The sequence below is a fragment of the Callorhinus ursinus genome, unplaced genomic scaffold, assembly GCF_003265705.2.
Source record: "Callorhinus ursinus isolate GAN/ISIS: 27379988/994484 unplaced genomic scaffold, GSC_fseal_2.0 scaffold2, whole genome shotgun sequence".
Lineage (NCBI taxonomy): Eukaryota > Metazoa > Chordata > Mammalia > Carnivora > Otariidae > Callorhinus > Callorhinus ursinus.
The window spans coordinates 86302724-86320705 of record NW_027397064.1 but is presented as its reverse complement, the minus strand read 5'-3'; the positions used below and the strand labels follow the sequence as shown (position 1 = coordinate 86320705).

Below are 17982 nucleotides of genomic sequence, written 5' to 3'. Positions count from 1 at the left end.
ACAGAAGGAACTTGTAAGTTACGCAGGGCCTATGTTGGGAAGATCTGACAGTAGAATCTAGCTACTTCAAACTTGTTTACCTCTTAGCATTAGCAGCAAAACAATATAAAGTTAAATCCTCACATTTGCATACAAATTTGTTCATCTCAGAGGCTCACTTAGTACATATATTCTTCTGCAAGATTTCTAAGGATTCTATTGTATGTTTATTCTTCACTGAACTCATTTATACTCCCTACTGCAGACAATCAAATCATTCAAATTCCAGCCTATTGGACCCAATATACCTTGCATTATTACTCCTGACAGGTTCCATTATTAAAGGCCAGATGTTCCTTTAATAAATTTTCCTCATTCAATTCTCATGGGAACTTTATAAAATAGACATTTCGTCTTGATTTTACAGATGAGGAAAACAAGTACTACCAAGCTAACACTAAATTGCTGAAGGTCACTGAGTTAAATTTACTTATGGAATCTAAAATGATTTAGGTTCTTGTGTCCCTTAAGGCCAGTGTCAAATTTTATCAATAGGCCTAGGCCTAGTACAAAATGTGATACTCACTAAAAATCTGTTTATTGAATGAATGAATGACTTGCAAGCCATATTCATTAATGCTGATTTAAGGCATAGTTTGCAATGAGGTTTTGGGTTATTTTGGTTAAAATGGTGTATCTTGCACAAATTAAAATTAAAAAGTATCATTTTGAATTGATTTTAAAGTGATTTCCAAATATAACAATAACTGACATGATGTAGACATGTACTATTTGCTATTGAATGGAATGTAATGGAATCCTCACCCATATACAGTTAAAAATATCACTTGGTGCACATCACCTTGAGGGCCAAACTACAAAGTGTAAACATTAATACTATTTTTCTTATAAATGTTCTTTATATAAGCTGTTAGATTTTTTAAAATTTATTTTGAATAGGGGAATGGATATTTAGTATTAACGAAGATAAAGTTTTCCCATTATAGAAACAAGCATATAAATTAACATTTTGGTGTAACCTGTGGCTCTCACATTACAGTATAAGGACTTTATTTGCTCATACTATTTTCATCATACTCACTTTTCCATATTAAATATTCTGAACAATTCTAGATAAGCACACACTGAATTGCTTGAGTCCAAATTGAGTCTTTTGTATGGGTCCTAATCTCGTTAAGGCCCTTGTTTCTTTTGTCCTATCATTTTCCACACAGAAGTATTAGCATTTCAATTTGTTTTTAATTTCTAACACTACCTTGAATTCCAACTGTGTATCAAATCTTAGAAGAGCCAATCCAAAGAAAAAGTTGCTAATATTATCATTTTCTATCAGAGGTTTATTCTATAGACCACACGAAAGGAATTATTTATTGTAAATCTTGGTGATAGTACACCTTTACTAAATCATCACTAGTAAAAATGAGCTACTTCAAATAAGGATATTACTACATCTAAAAATAATTGCTGAAAAGCTTCATGGTGAATTGATTTTACACCCAGAATTAAAAATATATTGTGTTCAATTCAAAGCAAAATTACGATTTTCTTTTGTATATTCCATCATTTGCATTTAATATTTATCAAAATCTAGGTTCGTTATTGGATTTTTTTTTAAAGATACCTGAGATGACAAAAAGGCAGTGTGATTATTCCTGCCTCTTAAAGAAATATAAGAAAATAGGAAAGAGTATTTAGAATTTGAAAAAAAATATATAGGTAATATAATAATGTAAAGATATCTGTGCAAAATATATAACATATTAACCTCTAAAAGAATTTTTGTAGTTAAAATTTTAAAAAATGTTTTATGTATATACATCAGAGCTTTCTTTTAGCATGATGGAGTTTTAGCTAATGATTTATAATGGTTACCAAGGGTAGAATAACAAACCGAATAAACCTACTGCATAGTGAATAAAAACGGCTGAGAACTAAATACTAAATACTTAAACCATTATAACTATTAATAATAACACAACAATGATCAGGGGAAGTTTTAATACATTATATTGCCACCGTAACAATGTATCAGGTATTCACCACTGAAAGTAAGATATTTATTAATTACATCAAGTTTTAAGTGACTTCAGTACTAAAGACACTTATAAAAGTTCTCATATCAAAAGAATTTATCTTCTTGTCCACAAAAGTTTCCTCCTTACTTAACAACATAGACCCAGTGGATTCAATGAAATTGAGGAATTCCTGATTGAATTTATGTTACTAACCTGTAATACTTTCTTTTAGGTTCTAGATCAAAGATACATTGTATAGGTTTGTCATATTAAAAACTGCAGTGATTATTAAAAAAGAAAAAAAAACTTACCAACTGGTTCTTTTTGATTCTGAAAGAGAATCTTGCTGTTACTGCCATCCATGTTTGCCATGTTTATTGTGTTTCCATCTGTCCAGTAGAGTTTCCTTAATTTAAGAGATATAGATTAAAAATATTAGAGATAGACCTACTTGTTAACTAGAAACATACACTGAGGAATAAAGTTAATGTCAAAGTAAATTCTTGGTTTAAGATTAATTCTTTTTAAGAAGAGGCCGAATTGTTGAGACACTTGCTGATGACAGTAATGTACATGTTTGCCTGAGAAGAAAGCACCACTCTTGCTTTTTCCTGTCATTGAAGGACAATCATCTCACTTCCTTTTTCCTCCTACATTCACAACTGAAATATTTACCTATGACTATCGTAAATTATTTCTATTTAAAGTAATTCATCCAGAGTGAATCCTCCCGGTTTAGAGAAACCAGATACCAAAGAATTAAACAAAATCATTTCAGTCATTCCCATTGAAAGCACTGCGGAGAAAGTATTTTAACCCTACACAAGCTCTCTACATGGTACATGATGATTAGCCATAAGGTGGGAGAAAACTGATTTACTTAGCAGTGACAATAACATCAGCACACAGTAAATATGTTATTAACAACTGGTGTTTGAAATAAAATCAGTCACTTTTCCCTGCATCTCCTTTTTTTCTTCTTTTTTATTCTGAACTGTTACTCCTTAGAAACAAATTAATAAATTCTTGCAATAACGTATAAAAATCTGGTTTTATGCAGAGAACAGAAATCTCTAACCAGGGATCTCTTTTACAATTTCCATATTCACTTTTTTTGACTGGTATAGCTGATATGTTAATTCCTCTGAATTAAACAAAGTTTTTATATAGAATCAGGGCAAAAATGTGTGAGATTTTTGAAAAACTTTACAAAAAATAATCATACTTTACCCCCTGACTGGGTGAGCTGCAAGACACTGTGGCTTATCAATTCCATGGATAATTGAGGTTTTCAAAGAGCCATCTAGTCGTGCCACATTAATTTGTGTTTCATCAAATTCGGAGCTAACCCAATATAAATTACGTGAGACCCAATCCACTGCTAGCCCTCTGATACTCTGAATATCTGTAAAACAGGAAAGAGACAATTAAAAGTGAATGAAGTTTCTCATTTTTTTTGACTTTCCAAGTAAGTTATTTTCTGTCTCAGGGAAAATTTAATTTACCCTTCAATTTGTTAGCTAAAATTGTACAAGATTGTAATCTCATTCCCTTATCAGCCCTTCTTAAGGCATGAATAATCATTAATGTCTTACTGCTGAGCCATTTGAAAACCTGAAGCAACAATTAGCATTGAAATTACACTAACACTCAATGATTCACTAGTAAACACTTAGCAGCAGACACAGGCAGCAGTCTTATGGGCCAAGGTGACCAAAATTCAAATTAGAGTAAAAGCTTCTCCAGTTGGTAGCATATCTTTCTGGTTAGGAAAAAGTACTTGTGGGCCATCAACAAATGGGCTATTTTGTGTTTTAAAGTGCCAATTTGTTCCTGAAATGAAATAGAACAATTAAACTTTCCTAAAACAATCACCAGAGTTGAACATCTTTCAAAATAGATAATTAACAGAAATTGACTGAGATATGAGCAAAGAAACAAAATCCTTTTAATATTCCTCCAACACGGATTCTCCAGAAATTACTGAAATCTAATTAAGTTTCGATTCATTACAGCCAATATGAATATTTGGGTTGTTATTCCTTGATTATTTAATTAGGCATCTTTAAAAAACGATAGAATTTAGGCTTAAATGCAATTGTACGTTTTAATTAAAGAAACATTAAAATCAAGTATATAAAATGATGGATCCTATAAAATCTTTTTAACATATTTACTGGAAAATCTTTTTAACATATTAACCTATAAAGTAGGCCAGTGTAGTGCCCAATTGGTGGCACTTGAATAGTCTAATTTGGTTTTGTCTTTATTTCACAAAATTTTGTTACTTGCAAGCATACTGAATCTCTAGAGCTCTTTAGACCAGTGTTACTCAAATTTCCAAGACCTCTGGAGATTGTAAAAAAGGAAGACTCTGATTCAGTCATTCAGACATTCTGCAAGTTCTAACTAGCTCCCAGGTCCTGCTCCAAGGCAGTGGTTCCAACCCACATGCTTCCAGAATCACAGAGCAGCTGTTGCTTAGCTCTTCAAATGGCTAGGTCTTCCATTTTTATCATTTTTAAAAGATGCCACAAAGCTAGATTTTCATGTGAAGGTGAAAACACCAGATTTGTAAAATTTGCTAATTATTTTAAAATTTAAAAGACCAAAATAAGACAAAGAGACCTGGCAGTTCTGGGTCTCTTGTAACAGTAATATTGGCATGGTGGTCTACCACACGTTTCTGTCCTCCAATCTTGACAGAGTCTACTTTCTGCTCAAAAATCGTCTTATTATTTCTAAGTAACTTTTAGTCACAACACTCTTAGGAGATATTCTCCTTGTTTCAGTTCTCTTCTTAACAACATCTTCTGCTCTGCAATTTACCTTTCATCATTAATTTACTGGTAAGTTGGCTAATCTTAAGTGTGAGCTTTATTTCTCAACCGAATACTCAAAATTTCTTTTTATTTTCAGTTATCTTCATCCAGAACCCTTTTCTTGAGAAAAAATAATACAATACCTCTGTAAAGCTAAACCTGCCATGCTGAGACTTATTTATTTGCCTCACCCACGATATTTACTCCTCCTGTTCCTTTACCCTCTGGACTTAATTGGTTGCTTCAAGACAGTCTTACATTTATAATGAGAAGATCTGGTTTCATGGTCTAGGTTGGGTGCCTATTTTTTGTCTTTAACCAAGTCACTTAAATTTCAGCCTCTATTCTTATCAGGAAAATGAGGCTAATTACAGATAATACATAGGATTGCTGTGAATATTACATTAGATGATGTGTATTTAAGCACTTTAATGCAGGGTTGAGGGGTATTTTGCCAATCCAAGGACTTAATGCTTTTTCCTTTTTACCCTGGATTGCTTGGTATTGGCAAAAATAACACAATGTGTTTTTATTTCCTCAAAAATACATGTTATTCAAAGTTTTTGGTTTTTGTTTTTGGCTGTTACCGCTGCTCAAAATCCTTTTATTTATTTCTGATTGACTCCTAATCACATGGTCTAGAGAATACATTGCACTCCTAAATTGAGAAGCATAGCCAAATGTAAGCTATTAATACCTATTTAGTCCTTGTCAATTCTATGGTTCATGCTCTTTCAAATCTATTTCTGTCTTTAACACTGCAATAGCATCCAGTCTTTTTCCTCATCCAACCAAATGATTTAGTTGCGGCCAGGTTATTTTTCTGACTAGAGAGCTCTGCATCATGACCTTTGTTTGTCCCAAAGATATTTAATAGTTTCCAATCACTCAGAAAGTGATGTCTAAATTCCTTAGCCTGGTTTTCTATATAATCTGAATATAACTACCTTTCCAACTTTATTTCTCGCTATTTTTAACCAGTTACCTCACACTTCAGTCATACTGATGTTGTCAGATCTCCAGACTTGTCCTGACCTTTCTAAGCTACAGGGAATTACCCGTACCTCCATATCTTATCACATGTCCACTTACCTGAATCTCACACAAAAATAAGCAAGTTGATTGGCAACATCACCCTTCAAACAACAAAAACCTAATCAATTCTCTTATATATTCCAGCCAGAAAGTTTGTCTCTAATAGGACTGTATCTGGTCAGTTCCTTTGTACTTAATGTGATAGTTATTTGTCGACATATTACTACTCTCACATATACTTCTTGAGGGTAGGTTCCTTGCTAATATATCTTTATACCTCCCTTCCCAAATGTATACAACACTGCTTTCAACATAAATATTTTTATTTAATTATTTTATTTTTATTTTTTATTTTTTATTTTTTTTATTTATTTGCGAGACAGAGAATGAGAGACATAGAGTATGAGAGGGAGGAGGGTCAGAGGGAGAAGCAGACTCCCCACCGAGCAGGGAGCCTGATGTGGGACTCGATCCTGGGACTCCAGGACCATGACCTGAGCCGAAGGCAGTTGCTTAACCAACTGAACCACCCAGGCGCCCAACATAAATATTTTTAATGAACTGATGAAAAAATTCATGACATGTACAATCTATAATTTTAAGGCTATCTGAGCTGAGTTAGAACTATCAGATAAGGTCCTCAAGTTCATTCTCAAGAGTAAATACATATCAAAATACATACTCACCCAATATTAATTCTCATGCTCTTATCCTTACCTTTTTTCTACCCACTAGATTAGATTTTTTAATTATCAGCTTTAAGTCTAAAATAAAACTTTTGTCTTTTTTGACCATTCTTAATACCTACGTTGTTTATTTGTTTTTTTTTTTGTTTTTTTTTTTTTTTTTTAGACTCACCTGGTAAATTCACCATAAGGGTGGGGAGGGATGAAAACTGCCATATGTTTAGTGAAATTTTTCTTTCCTTGATAAAAACATTGAAATAATAAATTCTAACTCAACCCCTGTTTTCAAGGAAGTCAAAGACTTCCGAGCAAATTTCTCAAAGAGTTCAATTTTCTGTATTGAGGGACCCTTACCTCTTGAGCCAAAACAGATTAGATATTTTGAAAAGTCCTTCACTGCAATAATGTTTTCTGAAAAATGATAAATTGTAACTTTTAAATGATTTATCAAGATCACAAGACAGGAAAGTCTCTACATGCTAAGATAGACTTGTTTGTTAGCTAAAACCATAAAGGAAGGCAAATGAGAATAGAGAGTCTGGTGCAGCCATAGAGACAAAAACCTGAGAAATCAAATCAATGATAATCTAGAGGTACATAGAATATTAGTTGCTTAGTGCAAGTGGGTTTGGTCTTTAAATGCACAAATACTAGGAGAGCTAAACAAAAACAATACCAGGTATATTAGAAGGGTATACATCATCACTGATAGGTGAATGGGAAAAAAAAAAATCTCCTTGCCCGCTTAAAAAGGAGAATAATTTAAAAATAAAAACAAAACTTATTTTCTCTGTTCTTTCTCTGGTACAGAAAACTAAACACAACAAAACGAAACCAAGCCCAAACCAAACACAAACAAACAAAAACTTTAAGCATAGGTCTATACTGAAGCAAGAAATTACTAGTTTATAAACAAGATATCCACTGGTTGGTAGGGGATAATGAAATTCAAGTGATTTCCAGTTTACAGTGACTCTCTTCCCTCTAGCAGAAGCAAATACAAATCCTCTATGTAAGAAAAAATTCCTCAACCCAGGCCCTCACAATTTCCCTAGATTGAGTTCATTCTCATAGTAGATTAGAACAAAAAAATAAAACACAAAAAGAAATGAAACATAAGAGCAAGAGTTAAGAGAAAAATCAACAACAGATTTAAACCTCCAAAGCCTACATGTTTTTATGTTATTGTGCAAGATAAAGAAAAATGAGTGGAATATTTTAAAGGAAAGCATATGCTTTGAAATAATAAGCAAAGCCAGTAATTTATTTATTTATCTTTAAAGATTATTTATTTTAGAGAGAGAGAATGTGGATAGGGGGAGGGGCAGAGGGAGAGAGAATCTCAAGCAGACTCCCTACTGAGTGTGGAGCCTGATAAAGGGCTTGATCCCATACCCATAAGATCATGACCCAAGCAGGAATCAAGAGTCAGGTGCCCAACCAACTGAGCCACCCAGGTGCTCTGTCAATAATTTATTATAAAAAATACTCTTGAAAGACATAAATGAGAACCAAAAATGACACTTAAATATTTTTTAAACAATATTTAAAAAGAAGCAATGTTTTAAATGGATTAACCAGCAGCTTAGACACAATTCAGCCAGTAAACTACAAGGCAAATTGTAGGAGTTAGCCAGGGCAACACAGAGAAGCAAAAAGGTTAAATGAGCTGGAGAATGAGTAGTCTAGCAAATCCAGTCAAAATTTCCAAAGAGGAAATAGACTAGGTTAGAGAAAATAGTGAAAGATAATATTTGAGGGTTTTCTCCTCCCTTGGCTGATGCAAGACATGATCCCATAGGAGGCACAACAGACTCTTGGTGGCTAAATATAAACATTGTCATGAAGACAAAGAAAGAACATTAAAAGCATCTAGTTAGATAAAGACAGAGATTCTTAATAGCTATAAAGAATGTAAAAGATGGTAGATTAATATCTGCAAAGGGTTGAGAGAAAATAACTCAACTTAAAATTTGTACTCAACAAAGTTATCTTTATATCTTTATCTCAACAACAACAAAAATATTTTTCCTTAAAAACAGGCAAAGGGATGGAATAGACATTTCTCCAAAGCAGGTACAGAAACGGCCAACAAGAACATGAAAGGATGTTCAACATCACTAATCATAGGGGAAACACAAATCAATATCACAGTTAGAAACCACCTCACACCCATTAGGATGGCTACTGTAAAAACAACAATAACAACTACCACCACCATAACAACAAAACCCAATATATATGTATAAATTCTGACACTTGCTACAATATGGAGCAGACATATTGCTGTGTCAAATAAGCCCTTCACAAATAGACAAATACTGTGTGATTCCACTTCTAAGAGGCACCTAGAGCACTTAAATTCATAGACAAAGGAAGTAGAATGGTGGACACTTGGGGAGTAGAATTACCAGGAGTTGGTAATTGTTGTTCAATGGCTATAAAGTTTCAGTTACAGGATGAAGAGTTCTGGAGATTGGTTTACAGTGTGAATGTACTTAAAACTACTGAATTTTACACTTAAAAAGGGTCAAGATGATAAATTTTATGTGTATTTTACCATGATTAGAAAAAAATATCCAAAACAAAAGCTAAATAAATATATTTTCAGACAGCATATCAGATTATCACTAACAGATTATCATTAAACTAAAGGAACATTAAAAGGCATAGGTCAGAGAAGAAAAATGATCACAGTAGAAAGGCCTTAGATGAAAGAGGAATGGGGTAAGCACATAAATTGGTTGGCATTTAGATAAATCTAAATGGAAAACACACACACACACACACACACAAAATGGTTGTCAATTCTGTTTCTGAAATTTCTTTCTTTCTTTTTTCCCCCTAAGCAGTGGACCTGCTGACACCAGTGTCCTGGAGGTGGGCATAAAGGCTTTTGCCCAAAACTGGATATGCTTTCAAAGAAGGAAGGGATTCCAACTGTCACAATTTTCTGAGGGCAGAAATGTCTATATCTAATCAAAACTCACTTGAAGTGGGTTTCTGGGCAATTATGTATCTGTTTTTAGGGGCAAAGTAAAAAAAAAAATGAATTGGTAACTTTTGCAAAGCTTTTTCAAGGGAACTTTGTAAATATTAAATATTCAATTTATTGCAACTATGCAAAACTGTATACACACACACACACACACATATTACTATATATAACACATGGTATACAAATTAACAAAACATCCATAAACACAATCCAGCCTAAGAAATAGAATATTACAAATACATTAGGAGCCTTCTCTATATACCCTAACTAATTTTATGCTTCAACTCTGAACAATTTAGTGTTTATTTTTGTCTTGGTTTTGTCAGTTTTAACACATATATATGTATCCCAAACCTATGTTGTTGTTTTTTTCCTAGAGAATATGAAGCAGAATTGCAACTTTTTCACTAGTCATATCTCTTAATCTCCTAAACCTGTAACTACTGATATTTTACAGGAACAATTCACTGCTGATTTGGGAAAATGTCCAAAGTAAGGTTGTCTATTTTATTTTCTTCTGGATCGATGTCTCCAACATCTTCCCAATGATTTGGTTAACTTCACCTCTCTCCCAGCCATCAGGTTTTTTGTTTTGTTTTGTTTTTTTGTTTTTTTGTTTTTTCTACCATACCCTTGATGTCTGTCACCTTCTTATATCTCTCATTGTTCTAGCCTAATTTTTGCTCTAGCTTTTCTTAACCTTCTAGCTGTATCCTTATCTATAATTTCTTACTTTTCAGTCTTTCAGATTTCCACCTAATTTATCTTCAGAAGAGTTTGAATCACCTATAACCAGCTCTAAAAGTCTTTAGTGGTTACCCATTGTCTTTAGGAGAAAAAAAATGCAAAAATACAAAAAAATGCTCCTCTTCCTGATGTAAAACCCTTTGTGCTCTGCTGTCACATTAACCTTATAATTTATTCTTCTTGAAGGTCTAGCTACTGCTCTCTACTTGCTCTTCCCTTCATATAAAGTGTCCAGAGCTTTGTGACTACTGATAATCTCAACCTGGACTGATCTGTTACCATTTCCCCCCAAGGTCTAATTTGACTACTATTTCCTAAGTGGGCACTTTGGTGATCCCGTATAATAACTTAGTATTCCTTGTGCTAATTTTCTAAATTTTATTTTTTTTTATTTTTTTAAAGATTTTATTTATTTGAGAGAGCGAGAATGAGAGAGAGAGAGAGAGAGAGCACATGAGAGGGGGCAGGGTCAGAGGGAGAAGCAGACTCCCCGCTGAGCAAGGAGCCCAATGCGGGACTCGATCCCGGGACTCCAGGATCATGACCTGAGCCAAAGGCAGTTGCTTAACCAACTGAGCCACCCAGGCACCCTCCTTGTGCTAATTTTCTAAGTAGTTTACCCCCTTATTAAACTCCATATCTCATTTAACCTTACATTTTAGTTAGTTGTTTGTATCTCATTCTTTTATCAGATATGAAGCTGCCTGAGGTTATAGACTGGTCTTAGTTAAATACAGCCATCTCCCCACCCACCTAATGTTTCACATATAGAATCCACATTTAGAATTTCCCTATGGGGAAAAAATAAAAACATTCTATCCTTCTAACTAAAAGATAAAAATAAACATAGGAAGTATGGCTCATTTAGCACTCATTGCTATAGATAACATTGTTCTCAAAGAAACGGCATTTATAGGTGTGGTTTTGCTTTTCTTTCCTTTTTTTTTTTTTTTCCTTTTCTTTTCTCTTTTTTTAAATCACAGATGTAGACATTCTTCCACTGAAAGGTTTCCTGGGTGAAAATGAAAATTGAAAATCCTACTCAGAAATAGGCAAAACAACAGATGTTCCCTATCCAAACTTTCTACTTGAATTCAAGGCCTGGTTCCAAAATCTAGATCTCACTGTTATTACTGACCTGTTTTCATCTCCTTCATTCTCTCTGGACCAATTTTCACAATATTTTTTTTCCCCTAAGCATTTTTATTACTGGGTACAATTAAATATGGTGTCTTGCAAAATAGAGGGAATGAATAAATCTTAATACTCACTGACAAAATAATTATTGGCAGAAGTAGATAACAATTTCAAATAATAATGGAAATCTACTTTGAAATAGGTCCAGTTAGATTCAAAGTATCATTGAGAATTAAATTTTATATAGTAGCAATGTGATCAAAAGGTCTGCATTTAAAGAGGTTTATATTTTTGTAGTTAAAAAAGCATATGATTATATGATAATTCCCTACCATATAAATGAGTGTTCTTTATAAACTGATAACTTCTAATTTGTATTAATCTTCCTTTTGTTCATTTTAGCATCTGCTTAACTCAATAGTCTAGTTCTTTCAGATGGTAGATGACTCTAGAACTAAAAAAATACTTTGTTCAATCAATGGTACTTGCCCAAAGTTGAGTCCTTAATTTCCCGGAAGTGAACAATTCACTTTGCCCTAGAATAATCAGATACATCAGGATTTTTTTCCAATAAAAAGTGAATTTTTATTGACAGTAGACTGGAACCTCATAAAGCTGCCAACATATCTCTAAAAGCGTTTTCTTATATATCAGAATAACCAGTCAAACTATTGGCAGAGGGGTGGAATAACCCTTATACTTCACCCAGGTGCTACTAGGTGAAATCAGTGGAGTATGCTGAGTGTATATTAAGTGAACATTGGAAATAAATTTTGTACAAGCCATGTGGTTATAATAAAGTTTCTGCTCTCTACTTGCCAAAGTTCCTTATTTGTAAAAGAAAGGGATGCTCAGGGGGAAAAACAGCATTCGCTTTAGAATCAATTCAAACTTGGATGTAACAAAGCTCTGCTATTTCCTAGCATGGAAAACCTGAATTAAATGCCTTCTCATTTTTTAAAAACAGAAAGTAACATTTACTTCAAAGCACTGCCTGGGGAATAAATGATAGATAAAAGAAGAATAGAGACAAATGTGAAAACTCAACTATGCAACTCCCAGTTATATAAGGAACTTTAAGTTCTACTAATGTCTTCTTTTTTTCTTACTATGTTAATTGCAAGTTAATTTCTTGCTATGTTAATTTAGAGTGTGAGGAGGACAATCTTTTATCTAGTAAGGTATAATGGTAAGGTATAAAAGGCAACTGAGCATAAAAGGACAACACCAAGCCACTGGGTATGAAGTCCCAAATTATTTCATTGTAGAGTAAATGAGGATGACAGGAGCTCTAAACATACAGTCCAGAGTGTGAATGTGTCTCCACTGTTTCCTCACTTTGTTTCTGAGACAGAGTTTTAGCTTTCACAAGCTTAAGCTTTCTCATCTGCAGAATAAAAGTATTTCTTAATAATAGGTTTGTAAAGATTACATGAGATTATGGTGCTTGCCACATTAACGACAGCTAATATTATTCATCACATCAGAAAAATAAACCTGAAAGCATCAATAATTGAAAAATATCTGGACCAAGCAGTGATTCAAGGATAAGTATTAATCACCACCAGGGAGTCAGGCTGCAGACCACTAGCAAGAACATTTGTTATGAATTGTTATAGTATTTTTTCTTAGAGTAAAATTACTTTTTTGTGTGTGAAAGAGGCAAATATACATATGATAATAAATATTTGTTAATTTATACAAAGAATGCATCTATAGTCATGTGTTAGTATTTATACTTACAATGAAGTTTGCTTTGTACAAGTAACTGTAACAAATAGCTCATGTAGGTAGTACAGAAATTAAGAACAGCTTGGTATTTTAGGATATGGAGAATGGCAAGGCAAGTAAAATGTTTCTAGACCCCTTCATGAAGGCTCAGTGTTTTTTCAGAAAATGGTCTGCTTGGGGCAATGGACAAATGTAGAGCCTGATTTTTGAAACAGGTTTCACATTAGACTTAGGCTAAGGAAGGTAAGGAAAGAAAGAATATCTCAAGAAAAAGTCCAGTAGAAGAAGGACAGCGAAGTGAGAAGATACAGAGGCTAGCATGTAAGAAATAAGAGAAAGGTCAGACAGACATTCGCAGGGAATCTAAAAGATGAAAGGATAAAGTAAAGTACAATTACTGGCAGGATTTGAGATACTTTGATGAGCTCACAAGCCGAACTGTCAAAAGTTCATCTCAAGCTTTCTATTAATGGAAAGATAAATCAGTCCTTAACAAGGTTTCACCCTGTAAGAAAGGAAAATGCAACATCATTCAACTTGTAAGGTAGCCAGAAATGAAGGACTTATCTTTGACAATGCTTTTTCCTCAACCTTCATATCCAATTAATTAAGTTCCTTTATATTTTCACTCATATTTCTATAATTCCCCCTCATTTTTCTATCTGTATTGTTTCCTTTCTAGTCCAGGTTTTTATCACACCTTACTAAAACTGCTATACCAGCCAACGACCTAGTCTCCCAGAGTCCCTGGCTCACCCCCATCTCAGACCTCTTCAATTCTCTACTAAACCTAAAAGCTAGAACCAATTATTTTCCAAAGGCAAACCTAACCATACAGTTGCTCCCTCCTTGAAACACTTCCTTAGTTCTCATTATTTTCAGTACTAATATAAAAATCAACAACTTGTAAAGTCTAGATTCAGTTTCTATTTATTTTTTTTAGCTCCATCAGTTTGTATAGTGTGTCCCTCTTGTTCTGTGTTTCATACTATTCAGCCAATACTGATTCTCCTTCAATTTCTTATCATATATAGAATATTCCAATATTTGTCAAAATGATTGAATAAATGATTATTGATCCTAATGAATATATGTATTAATTGTTAGTTAGAAAATACCGTTGCTCAATTTTTGGTAATAATTATAAAGAGTCTGCTAAATGAATATAAGTCTGTGATTTTCTCAAAGACAAATTCATCAAATAACTACTAGCTACCAATCTATATTTATAGACAGAAAGTTGTCCTCACATTTTTCTGAGGTATAACATCTTTTCATACAATTCACAGAGTCTTTTGGTAAGGATTTTACATTCATGATAAAGTGCTTCAACAATTTTCTGTTAGACTTTGATAAATTTCTTATGAGAAGATCACCTGACTGTCAGTCTTAGAAGGCACCTAATGTCCTTTAACTGATCTTTCAAGGTGTTTAATGATCATTACCTAGTCTAACAATGATTATCCAACCATTTTCCCCTCCGCTTAAAAAAAAAATCCTGTATAAAGAAAAAAAAAATCTTTGCATTAGCCTTTTTATAAAGGTTCTTCTCTTATGGCAAGTTTGAAATAAATATTTGAACAAGCTTAGAACCAATTCACTCCAGTTGCTTTACTAGTACTAAACTTAGATGAGTAAAGAGCTAGCATAAATAAAAGAGCACTTTAATGGTCAAATACTCTCAGATCTACTAGTGATACTCAAGCCAGCTTTGTAAGTTTGATATATGGAAACTGTTGAAAATCTGTGAATTTAAAACCTGCACTTCTTATTGCTTTCATTAAGAGACTGATCATTCCTCATATAAGGTCTGATTTTAAATTTTTAGTATGAGAGTTTGATGAGAGTTCGATATATCTATATGGATTACTGATCACTCTTTCTTCTACCCTCTTCCAAATCACTCTCTCATGCTTATGGAGCATGAAATTGAACAGAAACTGTCTTGTTTGGTTTTGCAGTCATGGAAAAGAGAATGAAGATACACTAATAATAACAATAACAACAACAATAACTGATCCAGAAATCACAATACACCAAGATTCAAACAAAGACTAGGAGAATTCAATGCTAAATATTTAGAGTTCAACAACTGCATTTGCATGTATGTCTAACTTCACTTCAACTATATTTTCTACTTTGGGGAAAGTTCCTTTTTTTAATGGTTAATTTAACAACATTTACCAATAACCTATGATTTAACCTGCCAAGTCAGGAGGTGGACAAAAATAAGTTCCCTGTCATATTTGTGTGATCTAGTTCTGTAGAAATTTATGCAAAATGTCGATATGTCGATAATAAACTTGAGTCAAAGAGGGAAACCAGTCCTTCCCAATATCCTATATTTTCTGTATACAAATTACTATCTCCCCATCAGCAAAAAGGAGTCTTCATTTATGTTTGTTTAGAAATCTGTAAACTTGAAAGAGATCCCTTTTGAATTTTTTCTTCTTTTGAAACTAAATTTCTAGTTATCAGACTATCATGTGCAACATAAGTATAGCATTCTACAATTGTAAAGACATAGCATATTATTAAATCTCTGAATAATCAATTCTAACTTTCAATTAACAACATAGAATTGAATAATAAGAAAAGAATACAAAAGAGACTTCTCATTAATATAAATTGAATGACTTTTTTTTAAGTTGTAATGTGCAAAACTCTTACCTCTTGAAATAACAGTTTCCAATCCAGTTCCATTAATAAAAGCCCGTTTAATGGTTTGTGTTTTAATATCTGTCCAGTATAAACGTTCTTCAGATGCATCAAAGTCTATAACAGTGACATCATCAATATCAGGGACTGTAAAGGCCGTGATAAAGTTGAAATATGGATTATCAATATCCACTCCTCTGATTTCAGAACGTCTTGCATATAGAAGAAATTTTTTCATTTCTAGAAAAGAAATAGAAATGTGTTTTTCTCTTATAAGCTTGGCAATTTTGAAGCAATCTATAAATTCTAAAATTATAACTTGTTGATGATTTAATGGAATTTTAACACCAGAAAATCATAATCAAGATTTGATGGGCACAGGTGAGTTATCTATTATTTAAATTAAAATACTTAAGAAACAAATGTAAAACAAGTTAGAATTCTTAAGTCATTATTTTTCTTTAATTAGAAATACCAAGGAATTCTCAGTGATTTGATCTTAGAATTTTAAACAAATGCTAAAACACATGAATTCTGCAAATGTCAAACAACCATATTTGTTCTTTGTACCCAATTGTAACAAAATTAAATGATTTTTGAAGGCATCTAAGAACATTTTTTATACTCTGAATAAATTTAAACATGGATTTAAAGATCATGTTCATGTTTTCCTTATCAAAATTGGGGTTCAAATAATGTTAAAGCATGCTTTATTACACATTTTTTTAAATCTGTAGTAAGTAACATTGTGAGGCATTGCATCATTTTTACTTTCCATAGTCAGCTTTTTGAATTGAGTTTGTAAAATAGGAGGTTAAATAGAAACAGAAGTCACAGATATTCTATTATTTCATTGCTCTCTTTGGAATTATTGTTGTTGTGATATGTTAAGATTATATATAATTAATTAAACCAACATGTGCCTACATTCCTGAGTTAAGATTTTGTGAGTACATTCTTTTCTGCCCTTAAAAGTAATTGCTCTGCAAATAACAAAAATTACTCAAAATTAAAATAAATCAAAACAGCAAATAACCCACAGTCTGATTTCATTCACAAATTTCATTATCATTTTTTTCTAGTTTAAATGTGCTGTTTAAATATTTTTAAGAAATATATCAAAATTATATATTTTACTTCATTTTCCCTCCCTTCGAGTTGATAATCTCCTATAAAATGATGTGAGAGTAACTTTAGAAGAGCAGGAAGAGATTAAAGCTGTTAAGTACTTCTTTGTTACATGGGTTACCTACATCATCACTTTCTGAAAATGCACTTTCACTTACACATCTCTCTGTTCTGTAGAGATAAATTCTGCTAACATACCAAATAAGAAAGTGGCAAGAAAAAAATGAATAAGGTAAAAAATAGTAAAGTGCAGCATATCACACACTTAAAGAATTTGTCAGTCTTTCCAAAAGTAGATGAATCATCAATAGAGTCTGGAAATAGCACTACCTCAAATGTTTTTAAGGAATTAAAAATTCTGCTTTACTTTGAGGAAAAAACACTAATACAATTTGAGAGAATTCAGTTTGAATTTTAGATAAGAACTTCAAGAAATTTACCATAGCAGGTCTTCTTGTCTGAGGAAAGCTTCATCAAGTGGGGGCATGCACAAGCAGCACTCCTATTATGATTGATTAGACACATGTGAGAGCAGGGGCCTTTGCCGTCATTAGCTGCACAGGGATTGGGAGCTGTAATTACACAGTGAAATATTAACAGTGAAAAAGAAAAAAATATATCAGGGAACCTCTGAGGTTGACAAGGGTTATTCACTTAATGATTCAAAGTGAAGTTCCCTATATGGCACCTATTACTGAGATAAATAATATGACAATAATAGACAATCATATATAGCAATTACATTAATAAAAACATTTTCCTCCTTAAAGTAACAACTAAGTTAACTCCCTCAATTTTCTCTAAGTCTAAATATATGCATCCTATTTCCTTAGAAGCAAAGACCTTTTCTGAGAAAAAAAACAGGAATAATTATTAAATTTAGTTTATAATAAGCTCAACTAAATCATAATCCAGGAATTGAGTGTATCAATGGATATTGTTACTTTCCTAACCTACCATATAGACCCTCTTTGTGCCTAAGCACACCACTCTTAGTGATTCCCTAGGAAACTGTGTTGTTACAT

General features: G+C 32.8%; 1 protein-coding gene across 1 annotated transcript in view; it reads right to left on the bottom strand.

Annotated features, from left to right (window-relative positions):
* Positions 1 to 17982, bottom strand: part of LRP1B (LDL receptor related protein 1B) — a 1894461-nt gene that overhangs the window by 584112 nt on the left and 1292367 nt on the right. The window contains exons 28-31 of the mRNA XM_073905704.1: positions 17398 to 17529; positions 15842 to 16069; positions 3246 to 3420; positions 2327 to 2421 (exon numbers count right to left, since the gene is read on the bottom strand). Of these exons, the coding sequence (XP_073761805.1) occupies positions 2327 to 2421; positions 3246 to 3420; positions 15842 to 16069; positions 17398 to 17529 (630 nt within the window). The remainder of the gene's footprint in view (positions 1 to 2326; positions 2422 to 3245; positions 3421 to 15841; positions 16070 to 17397; positions 17530 to 17982) is intronic.